The sequence below is a fragment of the Mastomys coucha genome, unplaced genomic scaffold (assembly GCF_008632895.1).
Source record: "Mastomys coucha isolate ucsf_1 unplaced genomic scaffold, UCSF_Mcou_1 pScaffold22, whole genome shotgun sequence".
Lineage (NCBI taxonomy): Eukaryota > Metazoa > Chordata > Mammalia > Rodentia > Muridae > Mastomys > Mastomys coucha.
In genome coordinates, this window is record NW_022196905.1 from 145,121,330 (window position 1) to 145,143,669 (window position 22,340).

General features: G+C 43.7%; 1 protein-coding gene across 1 annotated transcript in view; it reads right to left on the reverse strand.

Moving 5' to 3' along the window:
* Nucleotides 1-9,423: 9,423 nt before the first annotated feature.
* The window catches only part of N4bp2l2 (NEDD4 binding protein 2 like 2), a 66,071-nt gene continuing 53,154 nt past the window's right edge, over nucleotides 9,424-22,340 (reverse strand). Inside the window, exons 7-8 of the mRNA XM_031338840.1 lie at nucleotides 12,194-13,929; nucleotides 9,424-9,514 (exon numbers count right to left, since the gene is read on the reverse strand). Coding sequence (XP_031194700.1) covers nucleotides 9,474-9,514; nucleotides 12,194-13,929 — 1,777 coding nt within the window. The 3' untranslated portion in view covers nucleotides 9,424-9,473. The remainder of the gene's footprint in view (nucleotides 9,515-12,193; nucleotides 13,930-22,340) is intronic.

Consider the following 22,340-nt stretch of genomic DNA (forward strand, 5'->3'; position numbering starts at 1 on the left):
CCAAGGGCTGAGGTACACTCCTCCAGCCAGGGTCCTGTACGGTTCCTCAGTACCCGTACCGGCCTGCCAAAACTATCCTTAAAAAGCTGTGTGCAACTTTTAAGTCTCTTCTTACTCCTTGGGTCTCGGGTGGACTCAGGAGGCTTCATAAACACCTTCCGTTGCCACCTAGCAGGAGAGATTGTCCTGGTATCATTTATAGAAAACCAAGTTCAAGTTGCAGGAGTTGGCGGCACCCATTGGTAGGTACTGGCTGTGACTCTCCAGTATTTCCCTATAAAAACAATAGGATAGTCCTGGTTTTCAGAATGAAACTGTTCAAAACTTACATCCTAGAACATCTGAGATATTGGTGGCTTTGGCTATGATAGTAAAAATCAAAACATTTTGTGTCTGGCACCTAAGGTATGGGCATTACGAGAAGGAACTGTGGAGAAAGAAGTAGTGTCTTTCTAAGACTCAGAATCTATGTCAAAACCAGAGATTTCCTGATCAGCGCGTTAGGAAGGGGCTGTGCAAGAAGGGAGAACAGCTGCCTGCGCATCTCGCTCGGGCTTTGGACTTGCCCTGGGGTTGGGGTGTGGGAGTGAGGCAGGCTGCCCTCCCCCCTACCTTCCCCCCCCCCCATTCCCTTCCTGGCTTGAAGCTACTTTTTCAGTCCTTCTTAGTACTGCAAAAGCTCTGTCTGCACGTTGAGGGGAAGTATGAGGAACAGAGAAGACACATTTGTCCTAACAGCAGTGACCTTTAGCTTATATATGTCCCGATTACTTATGAGGAAGTGAATCTCCTGCACCCTGAGCGCGCCCTTATCACACGTTTACAAACATGGTTTCCCTCAGCCACAAATACTTTCTTTTTCATTCCAATCCTCTGCTGTCTGGTAAGGAAGCACTAGTCACATAAGGCCATGGAGCATTTGGGGTGCTACAAAATGGGGTTAAAGGGCTCCATTTGGCAGCATCTTAAATTGGAATGATGCAGAACAGATTAGCAAGGCCCCACGCCAATTCAGGAGGTGTTCCATAATTTTAGGGGTTATGCCTTTCCTGTTGAATAGAGACTTTAACCTTGGTCTCCCAGTGATCCCTGTTTTTCTAGAATAAAACAAAACAAAACAAACAAACCCAGAAATGTGGGTTTTTGAGGTTTGAGGGCTGAAGAGATAGATGGCTCAGTAGGCTAGAGTCTTGGTGTGCAAGCGTGAGGGAGGACATGAGTTCAAATCCACAACCCCCATGTAACAAGGAGGGCACATGTAACCCTGGTGCTGAGAGGAGTGGAGATAACTGGCTTGGCAGAACCCATTGATCAGCAGCTACCACTTCAGTGAGAGACCTGGTCTTAAAGGGATAAGACAGAGAGCATAAGGGAGATACCTGATGTCCTCTGGCCTCTGCATGCATGAGCACAGGCATGCTGTACATCCTCATATCAGCACGAGTGTACACACACACACACACACACACAGAGCACGCTCACACACAATGGAGGGATGGCTCAGGGATCAGGCCTGGTGTTTGGTTCCCAGTGGCTACATGAGGTGGCTCCCAAGCGCCCTTCACTCTGCTGTACAGGGCTATCCTTGCAGCCTCGACCCCATACTTGAGGCTCTCAGCTGGTCTGGCTTGCACAAATCCAAGCCGGGCTGGTTGATGGTTTATATCCATCCCCTATTAGAGGACTGGGGAGTCACCAGACCCCCAGTTCCTTTCTGCCCGTCAAATGCAACTCTGTCCTAACAACACACAGCCTGGGAAGAAGGGGCTCCATCTATGAGGCAATGGGAAGGCTCTCATCCGTCCCTGCTAGGTGAAGACTTTCTGGTGTGGCCTTTCAGGTGAGGACCACTCATGCCCTAGAAGGTGACCACTCATCTATGCTATGTAATAAACTCACTGCTTTTCCAGAGTGAACTTTGGTGGAATCATGCCTCAGTGTTCGGCCATGAAGAGAAGGAATAAAGATGTTGCTATGTCTCCCTGAGGGAAGGAATTTTATTGACAGGACTTAAGGCCCTCTGGCTTCTTAATGTGTGCATACATACACTAAAACATACACACACACACACACACACACACACACACACACACACACACAAATGAAGACTTTATAAGCCACGCATAGTACATACACCTTTATTCCCAACACTTGGGAGATGTGGACAGGCAGTTCTCTGTGAGTGCTTGAAGCCATCCTGGACTACTTAGTGAGTTCCAGGACAGTCAAGGCTATGCAGAGAGACCCTGCTCAAACAAACATAAGAAAAACAAAATAAAAAATGCACACTGCATGATTCAGCATAAGAAACGGCGAATGCCTCACCGTGCTGTCCTGGAAATGATCACCTTGATGGAGAGAACAAAACGAAGCCAGGTGCAGTGTACTAACACTTGGGAGCTGCTTGGGAGCAGGGGAGGACAAAGCAAAAGCATCTCGTAAGCACAGAAGCCCAGGACAGCCTGGGTAGCATCAGCGACATAGGTTCAACGGAACAGAAGAGGAGGAGGGAAAAATCATCTGATAAACCATTTGGGGGAATTGATGTTTTTCTAAATATTACATTTTAATAAGATGTGGAGAAACAAGACACTGAGCAGACAAATCCTCTGCACAAGCCTGATAAGAATGTCCTACCTGGCCTCACCCCTACTCCAGCAAGCCCCACCCCATTCTAGCAAGCCACACCCCCGCTTATATGCATACGAGGTTCAAGGGACCAAACTTGCTAGCTAGCTCCACAGCATGCATTCCACCATTAAGCACACCCCTGGCACCACATGTCACTCTCCTGCTGTCAGACACCTCCCCGGAGGTAAACACTGTGCCTGATGTTTGCTACAGGTGCCAGGGCACTTGGTGTGACTGCACATGTTTTATGAAGATGCCATGGAGGAGAGTAGTCTTAACCCATTTTCCCAAAGCATCTTTCTGGAGATTAGAAGGTGGTAAATGTAGAGAAAAGTATAGAAAATTGCATTCTAGAACTCAGTCTAAGCCTTGTGGCCAATGAGTCAGTAAGCATTATTAAATCATAAGGATGGTCCAAATTGGTGACTGCCCTCACTATGCCTGCTCTTAAATATTTCCAATATTATCCTTAGGCACAGCTATGGCGGAGTGGCTTCTAACATAAAAAGCCACACATTTTGCTGTTTAAGGCACCAAAGAAAGAATTTTCTAGATGCCAGTCTCCTCCCTGGCTGGCTGTCTACAGCTCCTCCTAACTCTGCCTCACCCAAGGCTCTTGCTCATCCCTCTTCTAGATGCCTGAGGGAAGCTGTGGGAGGCGGGTGAGGTTAGGGAACTGCTGGGCTACTTTACATTAAATTAAGCGCATTTAGTCTTAGCTACTTGGGAGGACCAGGCAGGAGCACTGAAAGTTCAAAGACTGCCCGGGGAACTTAATGAAACCCTTATCTCAAAACAAGACTGGGGGAAAGGAACAAGGAAGGAAAGGAGAACCTATCAGCCCCCTAGCGTGGGGCAGATCTGTGCTGCCAGAATCCTGTGTCCTGGCCAGATACTGGCTCTGTGAACAACCTTTGGATTTCCCGGCCTTTCGGGACTTCAAAGTGCAAGAAGATAAGTGTAGGCCCCAAACCGTGGCTCAAGACCTCCAGTCCAGCAACAACACAAACTCAACCTGCACAGGGTAAACACGGAGGAGGCACTGGGCTACTCTGAAGAACGTGATAAACCTACTACAGATGGCAGGTAGAAGGCAAGCTTGTAACTAACTTCTGCTCTTCCTTGAAACCTCACTGAAGTGCAAAGGAAGCTACTTTGAGGTTTCTCTGGAAGTCCCAGCAGTTTTGTCGTTATCACTTTAAGTAAGCTGCGGAGGGGTCATAGCAACAGGATTCTAGAAACTGGACAGCAAAAGGTCAAATGCTGACTGATTTGATCAAAAGTGCCCTAAATTACAGAGAGCCAAAAAGCACAATTCATCCAACAAACCCAGGAAATTCAGGCACTGAAAGGTGTGGAGCTGTGGGTGGAGCTTAGACTGAGGGGAGTTCAGAGTCCAATTAGGAAACGGGTGAGGGTTGGAGGTGTGGCTGCGCAGGAAGTTCCCCGGACTCCTCCCCTCCCCCAATGCCCCCCCACCCCGCTCTGAGGGATGGGGGTGTGGCTATGCAGGGAAAGCCCCAGTCCCCCAGCAATAGAAACACCTCCATACACACACATACACACACACACACACACACACACAGACACACAGACACACACACACAGACACACACACACACACACACACACACACACACACCTGCTTCATGAAGGTTATTTCATGGAGAAGGTAGGCCAACAGGGTTGCAAAGGAAGGACCTTTTCTGAAGGCAGGGTGTTAGGAGTTAAGCAAATGCCTGCACTGAACTGTGAGGAAGTGAACAATCACTCAGATTTCTTCAAACTTTTTTTTTTAAATTTTAAGTACAACTAAATCAAAATATGATAAAATACTAATAGTAACCACTAACTATATTGTAGGTTCCATGATCTTTGACCAAATTCCTGGAGGTCAGATAGTCTGAGAACTCTGAAAATGTTTGGTTGTTGTTGTAATATGGTACAAGGACAAATATTGCTTTCTATTCTGAGTGGAGGAGGAGCATGGTAATGAACACATTATTTCTGCAGTGAGACATATAAATACAGGAAGGCTCCATGCCAACTGTGTAAATAAGAAAGAAAAGCCATGTCCTGTCTGTTTAGGTCAGTCTTGCTGACAAATTAACTTTAATGTTGTGCTTAGTTCAAAAATGAAAGTGGATACGGGAGTGAAGGCCGGGTTAAGGAGCCAGGTTAGGTTAGGTTAGGTTGGATGAGGGCAGTGGGTGATCAGGAACTGAGAGCAGTCCTGAGGGAAGGTAGTCATGACCGTGGGTGTGTTATGAATAAACTAAAATACACACAAGAAGGTGGGGCTGGAGAGAAGGTTGGGAGCACTCACTACTCTTTTGGAAGACCTGGGTTTGGTTTCCTATGTCTGCACTGTGGCCAACAACTGCCCAGAACTCCAGTCTCAGGGCACCCGGTGCCTTTGCTGGCCTCCAACAAGCTCCTTTATGCCCTAACATATACACACATACAATAAAATAAATGAATATTTTTTCAAAGAACAGGTAAGGCAATGTATTTTATTGTAAATTTCACCACCATTTTTAAAAAACTGAATAAACACAACAATGTTTGGATTTTAGAGCTTTTGGGGATTTCAGATCCTAGAGCTGTGGCCACGGATCAATACTTGGATAAGGCCTACTAACCCAGTCTCAGAGCTATTACGGGGCTGTCTGTGTCTCTCTTCCCTCTGCAAGTCGAAGCTGCAACAGCTCTTGGCATCAGGTAGTGGCTGTGTTCACACTGTTGCTGCTTGCCAAGTTTTCTTTCTTTCTTTCTTTCTTTCTTTCTTTCTTTCTTTCTTTCTTTCTTTCTTTCTTTCTTTCTTTGACACAACTTATCAGGAGCAACAACTGGAGGGATTCTCCAGGCCAGTCCGGGTGCCCAGTGGGAGCGTGCTGGGAGGGCCTCCGAGGGTCAGCACTGGGCTCCTCAGGCTTTTCCCAGTGATTCCTCAACAGCAGGACAGGATGCAGAGCTCTTCACTGCAGGCAAGCACACACTCAGACATGTCCAGACACAATGGGTCCCCTTTGCTGCCCTGGTCGTGCCATACCCGGGCATCTCGGGCCTGTGCTGTCCTTTCAGTACATTCTGCCGGGTTCTGCTCATGTCACCTCTGTTCTCAGCCCCTGAGGTACAGCTTTTTGTAGTATAGACATTAACAGTGACTACTACAGGAATTTATGCAAATTTGTAAGCAGTTTTCCTGGCTCAATCTCTCCCTCTTCCAAGATGGCACAGTTCTGTGCTGCCGGAGGCGCTTGCCCCGAGGTGTAGGAGGATGAAATAAACTCGTGTTAAAGCCTTGACTTCTCAGGCACAAGTCCAAGTACTCTACACATTACTAAAGTGATATTATCTACTTATATTTTACAGTTAAGAAATTCAAGACTGTGAGGAGATTAATTTTTTTCAGGTTACACAGCAGGTAGCAGCTCCAAGACAGGCATGTAGGAGCACATCCTTGGCCTACCTCGGCTTCTACAGGGGACTGTGGCTGTCAACACATGGCAACCAGTACTGTGAAATAGGCAGAAACCACCACGGGACTTCTACAGCCCAGCAGGTTCTCCTTATAATTGCCTCTCCCTATATTTCTGTTTGCCCTTTAAAACCTACTTGTCAGTATGCCGTGACAAACCAACCGGAAGGCTCTTTCTCAGAATAACTGTAGTGAATACACATATTGCTACAGGTTTCATGAGATGCTCAGATGAAGGTTTAGAACGAGGCTGTTGGTGAGGCCAGTGCTGTGGAGAACAGCAGAACGGAGGAGCAACTTCAAAACCAAAAGTACATGCAGAGCCTGTCCTTGACACAAATCCGCACCGTTACCACAGAGAAGAGACTCTCTCTGATTGGCCACAGCTAAATAAAGTCAAGCTCGCTGCGTGTTCCTTGGATGGGTAGCTCAGTGCACTGTAGGGCCACCTCAGAGGAGAGAAGGGAAACATTCCCTAACTGAGACTGTCATGCAGCACAGGAGCGCAGGAAAGGGCTCACTGCATACAGTGAGCATACAGAGCAAGGTCTAAGATGAGGCCACTCATGCACTGGGAACAAAATGAGAGTTTTCATCCCTTTCTCCAGAGCTCTCAGTCTTTTACCACACTCCTCTTGTTCTAGCGGTCTCTCCAAACCTCTAAACTCCTCCCCAGTACTCAGTGCTCCATCTCCCAGCAGAAGCAGGTGCAAGATGAAAACATTTAGAAAACATGCCAAACACATATGTGTTCCATTCTTATGAAGTGCGGGCATGAATGCACTGACATCCTAACACATGTGTTTACTTTAATGATACTCCTTGTCAAGTATATGACACAGTGTCTATCCATGTTGCCTCTTTTCTTAGAGCATCTGTTAATAAACTATATTTACATGTAAACTACAGCCCTAATTCCTAGCTCTGGTCACACACCAGTGTGTGTGTGTGTGTGTGTGTGTGTGTGTGTGTGTGTAATCTCTCCTGCACTGTGTCGTCAGAATGCTCTGAAATGCATTCTAACTAATGAAATGGGGAATAAATCTTGGGAACAACAATCCAAGCTTTGTTGTAGTTCACAGAAAGATGCGAGACTGAAGAAAAGAATTGAACATGCAGTCGCACAGACAGGGTTGCTATGGTAACAACTCTTCAACTGCAATACATCTGTGCTATTACAACCAGGCAATGCCAACACTCATTTCCTGACCATATTGAGGTCTCTGTGGCAAGAGGTACTTACAGCTCAAGGGACTTTCATTTTTACCAAGATTCTTCTGCCTTTTCTAGAAATAACAACTGAGATACATAAATAATAATTAATTCTCCTGCGCAGGCATTCCTCAAATATCAAAAGAAACATTACGGCCACAGACGTCAGTCTGAACATTGCAAGCACTGCTCTCTGTGTGCATGAACGACAACATGGACTCCCTGAGGACTAAGGAGAGAAGTCCATACCAATGAGCAGGGCATGGCTGTCCAAAGCAACAGCCCAGCACATGAGAGACTAAGGCAGGAATATGGCCATGAATTTGAAGTCACACAGGGCTACATAGATGACCTCATCTCCAAAACAAAAGGGCAGTTTATAAAAAGTATAATACGATTTACACACAAAACAAATGTGCACATAAGAAATACGTGCTACCTTTAGGCAATAGTTCTACATTTTGTCTTTAAACTTAAATTTTACAACTAATTCCAAAATGTGCTCCAAAGTGCCTCTAGCTTCATTTATTTCAATATTTATTTCAATATTTATTACTCTTAAAAAGAAAGAAAGCCAGCCGGGCAGTGGTGGCACACGCCTTTAATCTCAGCACTTGGGAGGCAGAGGCAGGCGGATTTCTGAGTTTGAGGCCAGCCTGGTCTACAGAGTGAGTTCCAGGACAGCCAGGGCTATACAGAGAAATCTGGTCTCAAAAAACAAAAACAACAATAACAACAACAACAAAAAAGCCAAAAACTAAACCAACCAACCAAACAAACAAAAAGCAGCTATGTACTACTTTTAGAGTCTCTGTCTACTGTCTAACAGTCCACGTTTGTCCTCTGCCAGCTACCTGGATAAAGCAAGCATCCCTTAAGGACAGGGACATTTACCACTGTGGATCACAAGATCACAGCAACAATGAGATGTTTTCAAGTCAAGTAAATATAAATCTAAGCTAATTTAGGGCTGAACAGGAGAATTTATGCAATGAATGGCAGACTCTCCTAAAATGATAAGCTCTTCGGGGCGGTGGTGGCGCATGCCTTTAATCCCAGCACTTGGGAGGTAGAGGCAGGTGGATTTCTGAGTTCGAGGCCAGCCTGGTCTAACAGAGTGAGTTCCAGGACAGCCAAGGCTACACAGAGAAACCCCGTCTCGAAAAAACCAAAAAATAAAAATAAAAAAAAAGTAAAAATAAAATAAAATGATAAGCTCTTCAGAGTGCATAGCCTTCAATAAACTTAGAGAACTAAATGCAAGGTTCTCTTAGGGCCAATTACAATAACATCTATGCATATTATTTTTCTAATTTTCATAAAAACAATCCCCTTGTTTTATTTTTTATAGAAGTATTATACACACTGCTTTTGCAGAGCCCTGACTGGTTCTCAGCGCCAGCAAGGAACCATGTAGTTGGCTTGGCCTAGCTATCTTGAGAGGCATGCATTGTAAGGTTTTCAGTTAGAGTCTATGGCTTCTGGGGCACAATGTGTCTTCCAGTTCCTTAGGAACCGACATACTCCCTCAGGCAGCAGAGCCCACTTTGTGTTTCTCTGTATGCTCCCTCAGAAGTCAAGGAAACATGGGAACTTGACAGGCCAATCGGTCTTAGACGTTAATCTTCTGTGCCCTGTATAACTTGCAAACTTCACTGTATCCTGGCAACTATAACTGCATCGATCCTGGCAATTGCTATTACCTTCTGTTTCTGATAAAGGGATTAAAAAGTCTGATGTTCTCAATAAATTGGTTACGGCCTCAGTCTTACTGTGGCCCCTCCAACCCAAGCCTGGTTTCCTTCCTCCTGGCTCACATCTGCCTATAACTCTAATGCCAGGGAGATCTGGTAGCTCCAGCCTCTGTGGGCATCCACATACATATGCACATATACACATGTGCACACATACATATGCACATACACACATGTGCACACATACATATGCACATACACACATGTGCACACATACATATGCACATACACACATGTGCACACACATACATATGCACATACACACATGTGCACACATACAAAATAATTAAATATAACAAAAATAACTATTTTGAAAAGAAATCTCTGAAACCTAAAAAAAGGTACCTTTATTGACATCTTCCATTGCAAAGGCATAATCTTGAGTGACTTCCATATCAAAGGCAATCATGTGCTCCGTCATCTGGTAACAAGGGTTCTGTGGAAATAAGAGAAGGTATGAGACAAAATTCATTCCAAAGTCACACATATTTTTACTCTGAATGTAAAATTATGTAAACATGCTGTCTGAACTCCTATGTTTAAAGTCTGATTTTGAAAATTTCTAGAAATGGCTAAGGAGGGCTTTGTTTCAGATCTCAGTTAGTGAACAGTATTCAGACTCGTTGAAAATCCTCATTATGTTTGTATGTAAAATGCCATCAGACCAGATTTTCCCACAAGCATAAACATATGCATAAGCATCAACACACACACACACACATATTACTGAAAGTGTCACAGGCATAAAACTTAGATAACTGAAGATACTTTAGATGGGTATCTTGGTCTAAGGTCTATTCTGAAATCATAAACAAAAAATGTTTGTGTCATTTTGTGCCCCCTTTCTGAGAGAAAGTCCATAGTTTTTATTAGCATATCAGAGGATCTCTAACTTAAAAATATTAGCAACTGTCACCTCAGAGCAGCATGAGAAAGGATATAGGCCCTGGGTAAAAGACTCTAAACTTCTTCCTCTCTTAAGTACACAATATCACCACCATCAAGTCTATTATTATTATTATTATTATTATTATTATTATTATTATTATTGTACATAAGTACACTGTGGTTGTCTTCAGACGCACCAGAAGAGGGCATCAGATCTCACCGCAGATGGTTGTGAGACACCATGTGGTTGCTGGAATTTGAAGTCAGGACCTTTGGGAGCAGTCAGTGCTCTTAACCACTGAGCCATCTCTCCAGCCCCCACCATCGACTCTTAAGTACACATCATCATCAACAATAATCAAGTATACATTAATTAAACTTCAGGATGAGTTTTAAAAGAAACAACCCATTCATCAATAGCTTGCCTTGTTTATAAATGAGGCTTTTCACACAAGTTAAAAATCACTGCAGATAGAAACTATAAATGACCGGCTTATGAATATTCCATGAATAAAGTTTAGCACTGCTAAAGGAACTATTGAATAGAGAATGGGATTCTGACTCTCTTGTGGTTCCTTCAATATGGAAGTGGATTACAGCCATATCCTTGGGAGGCAGAGGCAGGTGGATCTCTGTGAGTTCCTGATCAGCCTGGTCTACCTAGAGAGTTCCAGGCCAGCCAGGGTTACATAGAGAGACCCTGTGACCCTGTCTACTCTAAAAAAGGAAAAGAAATAGAAAAGAAAGAAAAGACGAATCCTAAGCAGTGTTTGTTGAAGGAGGAGGGATGTGGCTGGAAGGAAAGGTGCAAGCACTTCCTGGTTAAAAAGGAAAAGTGGAGACCATGCAGAGTCTGCGAAGCAACTTGTTTGGCTAGATTATCAAAAGTTAAAACAATAATAGAAGACAATTGCCCTTTTGTCAAAGTCTGGGCAGGTATCTTGTTATTGGACATCTAGGAGCAGAGCCAAGTGCAACAAGTAGTTAGATCTGATTATCTGGAGATCTCAGAGGTCATAAACATGTGGTCAGGAGGCTAAGCATTAAAATTGCTTTGCTGTGAGATTTAGCCAGTCATGGGTCTGAGCTTCTGAGATGAAGTCTGTCTGAAGTATTGGAACCTTAGAGCAAAGTGGGCAAGGAGGGGAGTTAAGCACTAAGACAGTGCAGGACCTAGGAACCCCCGACACATTCATCATATTAGGAAGCCCCAAGAGACCTGCAGGGTTTAGAATACTGGCTTCCAGGCTCCTCAGGGCTCCTGAACTGAAGGAGGAGCATGGAACAGATTGCTCAAGGAGTCTATGGTAAGCCTTTCTTCAGATTGCTCTAGAGCCTTCTCAGACAAGCTTTTCAATCTCAATCTTTATTTCTCCCTCCTTCACAATGCCGAAGCTGAGACCTGTGACTGAGAGAAGGTCACTATACCAAAGAAAGGAAATGTACAAAGTAAAAAGATGCACAGATATATTTTTTTTAAAAAAAAAAATGTGAATGAGGGGGCCGGAAAGATGGCTTGGTGGTTAAGAGCAATGGCTACTCTTCCAGAGGACCTGGGTTTAGTGGTAGCTTATAAATGTCTGTAACTCGAGTCCAAGAAATCTGGCCCCTATCTTCTGGTCTCTATGGACACCAGGTGTGCATATGCTGCACAGACATACATGCAAACAAACCACATATATATGTAAACTAAATAAACAACAAAAACACATTTGTGTGTACCATACCTATGCCTGGTACCCAGGGAGGCCAGAAGGTGGCAGATCCCTTGGAACTGGATTAGCAGATGGCTGTGAGGGATCATGTGGGTTCTGGGAACCAAACCCAGGTCCATGGCAAGAGCAGCAAGTGCTTTTAACTGTTGTACTTGTCTCTCCAGAGAGACACTCAGACATTTGCGAAGAATTACCAAGCCAAGCACTACTCACTACACGTCCTCACTTTCTCTGCTTCTATGAACCATAAGATCAACACTACATGATGTCACTAGCTTAGGAGAGAACCCAGGACATAAAGTATTTGCATATAGTAACCTGGACTCATTTTGTTTGTTTGTTTTCTTTTGTTTTTTCAAGAAAAATTTCTTTGTGTAATAGTCCTGGCTCTCTAGGAAATCTCTTTGAAGACCAGGCTGGCCCCAAACTCACAGAGATCTGCCTGCCTCTGCCTCCCAAGCACCACTATGCTCAGCTTGAACTTTTATTTTTCATAAATAAAAACAATTTACCCATTGAAACTCCAGGAGATCCCAAAAGTTTGGCTGGGTGAAAGGCAAACTCTTGTGCTAGTGTCCCAAAGGACTGATAATTCCTGCTTACGTCCTGGCTGTCCTTGGTGGGTCCACACTGCACTGGCTCCCAGGCTTCCCACATCTTCAGCGTTCCATCAAATCTATCATTTGAAAACTGACAGTCAGAAGAAGTCCTCTGAGAGCAAACAGTATCAGGCTGGCTACTTACAACTTCTGAGGGAACAAACCCTCCATTGGTTAGTGTCCTATCCACTCTCTTCTGAGATCTGCAAGTCAAAAGTGTTCTTTTGTTGTTAAGAGATACCATGCAAAAGGCAGACAGGTAATGTAGCATGAGAGAAGGGACAGGGTTTTTATAAAAGTACACAGCGCACCCCAGTCTGTTAAAGGACAGGCGATAAGAGCAAGACTTCCCAAACATACTTAGAGGAGAGTCACGGAGAAGGTTATCAAGGTAAAACCATGGCAGACGATGGTCAAAGATCACCACTTCTTGCTTTCTCTCATCTTTATTGATCATATCAGAAATATCTTTCCCCCGAGAAAACGTGTTCAGCCCATGACTCCCTGTTAAGAGGTCACCTTTCTCCTTTTCTTCAGGGTTGATATGAGTCTGTCCCAGTAACTTAGAGTGTGGTGGCGAGTTGCAAATCTCCCTCTGCACCCCTTGTGTACCCTGTGATGATTCTAAAGGATGCTCTCGGGAGTTCGGATGGGGGACACAGCGACTGGAGATATCTGCTCCTGGGTTCCTAGGTAAACCTACAGTTTCAGCTTTAGGAGACAAGTTTATCAGTAGCTTCTTCTCCTTTGGTATTTCTGGGCTGCTTTCTGAGCCTGTTGCTCCTTCAGAAGTGGAAATCAACTTAACCAACTGTTCCTTACTATCAGGGCGGGTCAGTCTGCGAGACCTAGCTTTCTTGGGTCTCTGTTCATACACAAACTTATGAGGTTCCTCCAGCCAACTGCCCAAATATGGCTGACTCTCAGACCAGAGCTGTGACTCTTTATCACACAAATTAGCTGTAAAAAAAGCCCAGCAATCGCTTTTGACTCCTTGTTCCTTTTGCAAAATTTCCTCTGATATTCTGGTCCCACCCTGATGATTCATGGGGAACTCATCTGGGCAACTTTTATCCATCATCTCTGTCTTCTGCATAAATGAACATGGGGTTTTAGCAAATACGTCCTGGGTGTCTACGGCTGAGTTATGTCTATTTCTCATATGCTTTTCCACCCTCATGCCTGAGCAGCTATCCCTCATTGCACAAGAAAGATGTTGAGTGCTTGTATGACGAGAGGCAGGTGGTACTGATGGTGAAGTTAGAAGTGAACCCATCTCTTTCTCCTCGTCCTCTTCCTTCCCCTCCTTAGGGGAGCAGTTCTTGGGTGTGCGGTCCAACTCAACTGTAGACACAGTCTTTTGAAAAGTGTTTGAGATCTTTCTGTCTTGCCAACTTTGCTCTTCATGGCCATTTCCACCATCTGCTGCTTCATTCCATAGGCCACCAGTTAAGGGAGGCTCTGGCTCTCTTTTGGCCTCGTCAAAGCCTTCCCCTTCACTCTGAGATGAACCCTGACCTCCAGGCGCAAGATGACCTAAGGTTGTGAGTGAGTTCTCACTAAGAACATTGTTCCTTTTCTTTCCTGTCCTATTTCTCTTCTGTTTGGTTTTGTTATGCCTGTATCCATTTTTCTTCAAAATTCTTCCTCTGAAATATAAAGAACAAACAAAATGCATAAGTTTTTTAAAAATTTTTTTAAAGATTTACTTATTTATTATATGTAAGTACACTGTAGCTGTCTTCAGAAACACCAGAAGAGGGCATCAGATCTCATTTCAGATGATTGTGAACCACCATGTGGTTGCTGCAATTTGAACTCAGGACTTCTGGAAGAGCATTCAGTGCTCTTAACTGCTGAGCCATCTCTCCAGCCCGACAGTTTTTATGTAATATTATCACACTCTAAAATATTACTGTATAAAAACTCATTAGTACAAGAGCACCTGTGTACTTTGTACCATATTTACAATCACTTTTAATAAGGTTTTAAAGTCTGCTACACTGACAATAGGACACACTGAGGAGGTTAAAGTTCATATGCACCCACTCCTTTTGTAAACCAACAACTTACGAAAACCTAGTATTCGTAAAACATAAAAGACAATATTCTCTGTGTACAGAATAGGTATCTTATGTTTTGTGATATTTTGAAGGAATTGATGAATTAATCAGAATCCTGTTTAGGACCTCAGCAGCAGTTTTCTTAGAATGTAACATACTTTATAATACTTTATTTGTTTTTTGGTTTCTTTGTTTGTTTGTTTGTTTTTGTTTTTTGAGACAGGGTTTCTCTGTGTAGCCCTGGCTGTCCTGGAACTCACTCTGTATAGCCCAGGCTGGCCTCGAACTCAGAAATCCACCTGCCTCTGCCTACCAAGTGCTGGGATTAAAGGCGTGAGCCACCACTGCCTGGCACCATACTTTATAATACTTTAGATTTGAAAGATAAGAAGTGGCTGGAAGAGTATGGCAGTATGGCAGGTTTTTATGTGGTTTTCATGACTGGGCTATTTAGACCAAAAGACTGATAATCACGGTGCCCCATCATATTATATGCAGTACTTACTAATGAGCACCTGAGCCCCATATATTTGAAATGGGATTGTCCAGCTAGCAATGACCCTAAGTGACCTAGAGGCAATGCCACTTCTTTGTGAGGTGTTTGGTGGTCACAGTGACTGGCAATGTGTTACAGATTATGGCACTGAAGCCAGTATGCTAACCACCCTATGATGCACAGTGTGACAAGCTATGCCACCATGAGAGAAACAGAATTCTCACCACTCACACTAGAAGTGAGTAGCTCTTTATAAGCGAACACAATACTAGATGCTGCTGGGTCATGAGCTGCATGCATCCCAGAATAGTTATGAATATAGCCCAGCACAAAACTGTGAGCTTACTTAGAGCACTGTGAGATTTTTGTATGTGTGCTTTTCTTCCTTCCTTCCTTTCTCCCCCTCTCTCTCCCTCCCTCTCTGTCTGTCTGTCTCTCTCTCCCTTCCTCCCTCTCTCTCTCTCTTTTGAGACAGGATTTCTCTGCATAGCTCTTTCTTTCTTCCTTCTTTTCTTTCTTTATCTCTTTCTTTCTCTTTCTGTAACTCAACTGCATAGTTCTCAATCATGAGCTTTAGAGATGGCAACATGTCTCAGTGTCCAAAGGGTGACACTCCTGAAAGATGATGCTAAGGGACAGTGTTTGGTCCTTTTGGGTGATTTAGTGAACATCCTAATTTTGCACATAAAGACTAGTTTTTCCTCCCTTCCACAGTGAATGATCAGAGTCAGGGACAAGGTGTAGACAACTGACTAGAAGGAGAACAACGGAAACAGAAACCGGGGTTGAAGAGATAGCTCAGGGGCTAGGAGCACTGCTCTCACAGAGGATCTAGGTTTAGTTTCCAGCACCCACATGGTGGCTCACAACTGACTGGTACTCTAATTCCAGAGGATCAAATGCCTCTTCTAGCTTCTGAAAGCACTAGGCATGCACCTAACATATGTACTTGCATGTAGGCAAAATACACATATAGAATAAATAATTTTACAAAAGAAATAGGACAGAAACAGCAAGGACAAAGCAATAGAAAGACAAGGAAGTCAGCAAAGAGATGAATACAGAAGGAAAGCATCAGTCCTCTCTCTCTCTCTGTCTCTCTCTGTGTCTCTCTGTGTCTCTCTCTCTCTGTGTCTCTCTCTCTCTGTGTCTCTCTCTGTCTCTCTCTCTGTCTCTCTCTCTCTGTGTCTCTCTCTCTCTGTGTCTCTCTGTCTCTCTGTCTCTCTCTGTCTCTCTCTCTCTCTGTCTCTCTCTCTCTCCTCGTTCATGTGGTGTGCATGTGTATATACAGGTACACTTGCCTATGAGTGGCCAGAGGCCAGAGGTCAATGTTCTCTGTCCTCTCTATCACTTTTACTGCCTACATTTTTAAGGTCTCTCATTGGACCCAAAGTTCACTGATTTGGGTAGACTGGCTGTCCAGCAAGTCCCCAGGACTCGCCTGTCTCTATCTCCCCAGTGCTAGAGAAACCTGCATGCCAGGTCTGGCTCTCTGCTTCCATATATAGATGCTAGGGATCCACTCAGGTCCTTAAGAATATGATCAAGCACATTACCCACTAATGCCATCTCACCAGCCTTACCGATATGGTTTGTAAGCCTACTCTGGTCTCTAACCAATATTCTACACAGAGAGAGGGCCTATGAACACTCTGTGTCACCTAATTGTTGCTGCCCTTGCTCACACATTCCCAAGTGTTGGCTTAGAAAGTACAGGAAGGCAGGCTGATGTACCTAGAAGCCTCCATCTAAAAAGATATTGCATAAAGGATGCCACCTTTGGTAACAGACTTCATTTATGATGAGTTCTGTGAACAGGAGTAACGCAATGAACATTCTAAGTCCAAAGTGCAACACTAGTTATAAAATCCACACCTGAGCTGTCCTGGAACTAAAGAGCCTTGTCTTGCTCTCTGACCCTCCTCCCTCCTCCTTTGAAGTGTTGGGGATTACAGCTTTGTGCAAAAGCAGCTGCTCCTGCTGCTGCTTTTGGTTTTTTGAGTCCCACTATGTAGCCTTGGATGGCCTAGAGCTCACTTTGTAGTCTAGGTTACCCTTGAACTCTTGGAGATCTACCTGTCTTTGCCTCCTGGATGCTGGGATTAAAGGCATATGCCATCATGCCATCATGCTCAGTTATTATTACTATAGTTATTATTATTTCTGTCAAGTTTTATGTCAACATGACATAAGCTAAAGTCATCAGAGAGGAGGGAACCTCAATTAAGAAAATGCCTCCATAAGATCAGGCTGGATGTGATCTTGTAGGACATTTCCTTAACTAGTAATTGATGGGGAAGGGTCGAACCTATTGTGTGGGTGGTACCATGGTGGCTGAGGTGATGGCCCTGGGTTCTATAAGAAGGCAGGCTGAACAAGCCATGAGAAGTAAGCCAGTAAGCAGCACCTTTCGTGGCCTCTCCTCTGCCTCCAGGTTTTTTCTGCCTCCAGGTTTCTGCCCTGTTTGAATTCCTGTCCTGACTCTTTTTGAGGATAAACAGCATCCTGTGGATGCATAAGCCAATTAAACCCTTTCTCTCTCAAGCTGCTTTGCTCGTAGTGTCTTATCACAGCAATAGTAACTCTAACTGGGACAATTATTCTTATTCTTATTCTGGACAGGGTTTCTCTGTAGAGCCCCGGCTGTTCTGGAACTCACTCTGTAGCCCAGGCTGGCCTAAAACTCTCAGCAGTCCTCCTTGCCTCAGCCTTCCAGGTGCTGGCTTTAGAGGTGTGAGCTACCACACTTCAAATTCGCCAATGCTCTTTGCAGTCACTGTCCTTTTTCTAGAAACAGTGAGCCAGCCAGGCCTTCTGGAAAACAATTGGCAGCCTTGTTAAGCTGGTGTGAGATAAAAGACGTGATGGTGGTGGTGGCAACTTTGTTGGAACATGTTTGCCTCTGAGGTGGCTGATCAGTAGATGCATTTTCCTCAGGAACATGGATCTATGCAGTGTAAGTGACTCATCAGAGTTGTGTCAAGGATTGTCAAACCTGATCTCACTTGTACTGAGTCACTTAAGGATGAATGGCCCTGCTAGGAGAGAAAAGCATCACTAAGTAAGAGTGAGTCATAAGCAGGAAGTGGGGAGGGCTAAAGGCACAGACTGCAGCCTTGACAGGAAGGAGGAAATGAGAACTAAGCGAGGTAAACACATCTGTTATGAGTAAGACTAGATTAAATGATGGCTCAGGGCAAGGTGGGCAGGAGCATAATGTGCTTCTCAGGAATGAGAAGGGGCTCTCAGAGGCAAGCTAACCTGACCAAAGGTAAGAGAACATCCTCATGAAGCCCAAACTGACTGTGGAGAAAAGCAGGGAGAGGGGGAATGAAAAAAAGGGCATGGTAAATAATGAGTTCATGAAGAAGAGTCTTTAGGGGAGAAGGCAGGTGCACCATGGCCCGTTGTAGACCCCACACACCATCTCCAGTGTATGTGCTCCCTCCAAGCAGAGGTCAAAGCACAGCATATTAGAAAACCTCCTACAGCTTTGTGGAGGACTACAGTTGGGATAACCCAGGTCAGGCCCCAACACTGACTCAGTCACTTGCTAGCAGCTAGGACCACGGGTAGGTGTGTCTCCTTTATAAAATGGGGGTAACGTTTACTTCTTGTGGAATGGCTGTGCAGATTATTAATACAGGTGCTCCTAAACAACATCCGTTTAGCTGATAGGACAGATGACTGAATCTTTCCTCTTCCTCTATACGACAATGACACACGCTGATGGTACACCGAGTATTCCCAGCTAGATGGCTGCTTTCTGTCATAACTTGGTCTTTTAGCCCCTTGTGTTTAGAACTGTGCTTTCTAAATTGCCAAGGAGCTTATCCTCAAATCTGTCTCTATCAGTTATAACTGGTAGTATAATGATGTGGTAAAAGTGAGATGCTAAAGCAATTGTTAAAATTAGTTGTAGACAGGATCACTATAACATTTGTCTCAGAAGTCATGAAACCCTGTCGTCATGCCAGCATACTGCTTTGAAAATGTCTGTGGGTTCATCTTCCTTTTTTTTTTTTTAATCAATATAAACTTGAAGTTCTCGGCAATACATTGCAGGCATGGTTTATGTTGGGGACATGTGTGGAGAAAAATGGAGTCAGTATTTCTCTCCTATCACTTTTAACTGTGCTTGCAATAAGGCTTTTCATGGAGAAAACTCAACTGAGTTTCTGATCAATAAAATGAGGCCATTTTGCTTTAAGGTGAAAAAAAAACTTTAGTGAAAACAGAACCAGGAGTGTGGCATTTGCCTCGCCTTCATATAAAATGGTTACAGTAATTGTGACATCATTTCATAGTAATTCCTCACTATGTTGCTTTTCCTACTGTGGTTGGGACCTAACCCAAAGCCTAATACATTTTAATCAAGCACTTTATCAATATCACCATCCCTGAATCCTTAATCAATTTGTTCAGCCAACTAAATGGAAAGGAAGGAGAAAAAATGTTATTCTGTGAGATAATTGAGTATAAATGTTTAAAAATCTGTAGATGAATTAACAGCATGAGTAAGTTTGGCAAATGTTATAGGGCATAAAACTAACATTCAGGAAAACCACATGGTGGAGTAACAAACTCCAACTGCCTTCCCACCACAACGGCAATTGGTAAGGACTCTCAGAGTCCTCCCTGTCAGGATTCTGAAAGCAAGTTAGCGCTCTGCAAGAATTGTTATTAATTAAGAAAAACCCAGAAGTCTTGGTAAGAAGGTTTGTTTCTTAATTTGTGTTATAACTTACTGGAATCCAAATGCTGCCAATATTCATTGGCCCTAAAAACAGCAAAGTGCAGAGGCAGCAGAAAGGCCCTATCCTATTTTCAATAATTATGGTTGTCTCAACCTCTCTGGTCCCATCCATTACTTCCTTTCATTGTTGTTGTTTTGTTTGTTTTGTTTTGAGATATGGTCTTATGACCATATCTTGGCTGGCCTAGAACTCACTATGTAGACCAGACTGCCTTGGAATTCTTAGAGATCAGCTTTGCCTCTGCCTCCCCCCCCCCGCCCGCCCGCCCCAAGTCTACGATGAGAGGTGTGTGCCACCAAACATGGCTGGCTTGCTTTCATTATGACTAATTTGAAACTCTCTCTTGAGAATAGTAGGGAAAGAGACATTTGCTGAACACATTAAAGGGAAATGCATTAGATGACATATATGAAACTTGACATAACACTGGGACAGACAGTTGATAGGCAATAACACTCATAAGGAAAGGTAGGGATGAGGGCTGGGACTTAGAAGGTCAAAGCCATGGTAGTGTAGATGTCTGTGAAGAGGTGACCAAGAAGTCCTTAAGCTCCCACCTCTGGCTCAGAGATTCCACTCCAGCAGGAAGCAATCACTAGGGCAGAGTTGCAAAAAGCCTTCCTGTGGACAGCGGGAAGCATGGAGCAGAGCCTGGTATCGCAGGCAATGTTTGAATGTCATAGCTGATGTTTTAATAAGTTTAGCAACTGGCTGGGGATATAGTTCACTGGCAAATGTCGACCAGCAAGCTTGAGAACCCAGATTCAATCTGCAGGCCAGTCCTGTAAGCTTAGGACTGTAAAGTAGAAGCAGGACTAGGGTTTTAGGGTCATCCTGGGTTTCAGCAAGTTCATGGCTAGCCTGAGACATATGAGACTAAATCTCAAAATAAATTAATAATAAACTTTATCAGCTGGGCGGTGGTGGCGCACGCCTTTAATCCCAGCACTTGGGAGGCAGAGGCAGGTGGATTTCTGAGTTCGAGGCCAGCCTGGTCTCCAGAGTGAGTTCCAGGACAGCCAGGGCTATACAGAGAAACCTTGTCTCGAAAAAAACCAAAAAAAAAAAAAACTTTATCAACTGTACTTCTAAACCTTCCCAAACATAAGGTTCATAATTACCCTTTCTTAAGCTATAAAAAAAAGTCTAAAGGTAGATGGCCTAAAACAAGTGTATTATTTCATACAAACAAATGGATCTCTGAGTTTAAAGCCAGCCTGGTCTACAGAGTGAATTCCAGGACAGCCAGGGTTACACAGAGAAACTCTGGCTCGGGGGAAAAAGTTGCTATTTTTTACATATACCACTGGTGCAAACAGAAGGCAACGGTAGGCCGGGCAGTGGTGGCGCATGCCTTTAATCCCAGCACTTGGGAGGCAGAGAAAGGCGGATTTCCCAGTTCGAGGCCAGCCTGGTCTACAGAGGGAGTTCCAGGACAGCCAGGGCTACACAGAGAAACCCTGTCTTGAAAAACCAAAACCAAAAAAAAAAAAAAAAAAAAGGCAGTGGTAAAAAGAAATATATCTTAAAGTTATTATTTACTTACAATTCCAAACTTATAAAAGTCTTTTGACCATATTCACCACTATTCCTCTTCTCTTCCTTCCTCCCTACCTCTATCCCATCCTCCTTTCTTTCCTTTTGTGAGGTACTGTGTTTTATTAGTTTTGCACATGAGCATGGGGGATTATTCACATAGGTAAGGTCAACTTACCAGAGGCTATGGCCTTTGTAGTCCTTATTTTAACATTAAAAAGTTAACATAAACGTAGCCATCTGATAGACAGTAATTCTATTCACTGGGAACTCGCTGATACTTCCGGGTGTTTTTGATGTGTGTGAGTCTGCCTATCTTCCATGTACTGTCACTTTAAATGTGCTGTCACTACTGTACTATAAAGAGATCTAACGTATATTGCTTTTGGGCCATGAGAACTCGTTCTGGCTGTTTCCAGTAGCTCGGTGTGGCTTTTATTTTGTTTTGTTTTAGTCTATCTGCATTCAGAATTTTTATATCAACCATTTTCAAACTGTCTGGTCTAATTTTTGATTTTTCTCTAAGTAGCTGACCCAGCTTTGACTTCTACCACACACTATGACAAAATGTTCACAGGACAGGGAGGCTACTGAACTAACCTCACTGGATCTTTGCACACTGATGCAAACCGCTTCCAATAGAAGGATTTGACTTGGTGTGCAGCGCATGTGGTATCTACGTTAGCAATTGAGATGGTTCTTAGGGACATGAGTCACATACCACAGTTAATAAAAAGGAGAAGACCTAGGCATAAATCTACACACCTATAGACATCTGATTTCTTTTTTTAATATAGAAGCCAGAAATACACTGTTTGTTTTTTTTTTTTAAAAAGATAGCATCTTCAACTAATGGTGCTGGTCAAACTGGATGTCTACAAGAAGAATAATGCAAATAGATCCATACTTACCACCCAGCACAAAATTCAACTCCAAATGGATCAAAGACTGCAACATAAAACCAGGCACACTAAACCTACCAGAAGATAAAGTGTGGAATAGCCCTGAACTCATTGGCACAGGAAAAGACCTTCTGAACAGAGAACATCCTTAGCACAGGTACTAAGATCAACAATAAATAAGTGTTATCCCATGAAACTGAAAAGCTTCTGTGTAGCAAAAGACACCTCATTAAGACAAAGTATCAAGCTACAGAATGGGAAGAGATTTTAACCAATTACACATCTGATAGAGGGCTAATATCCAAC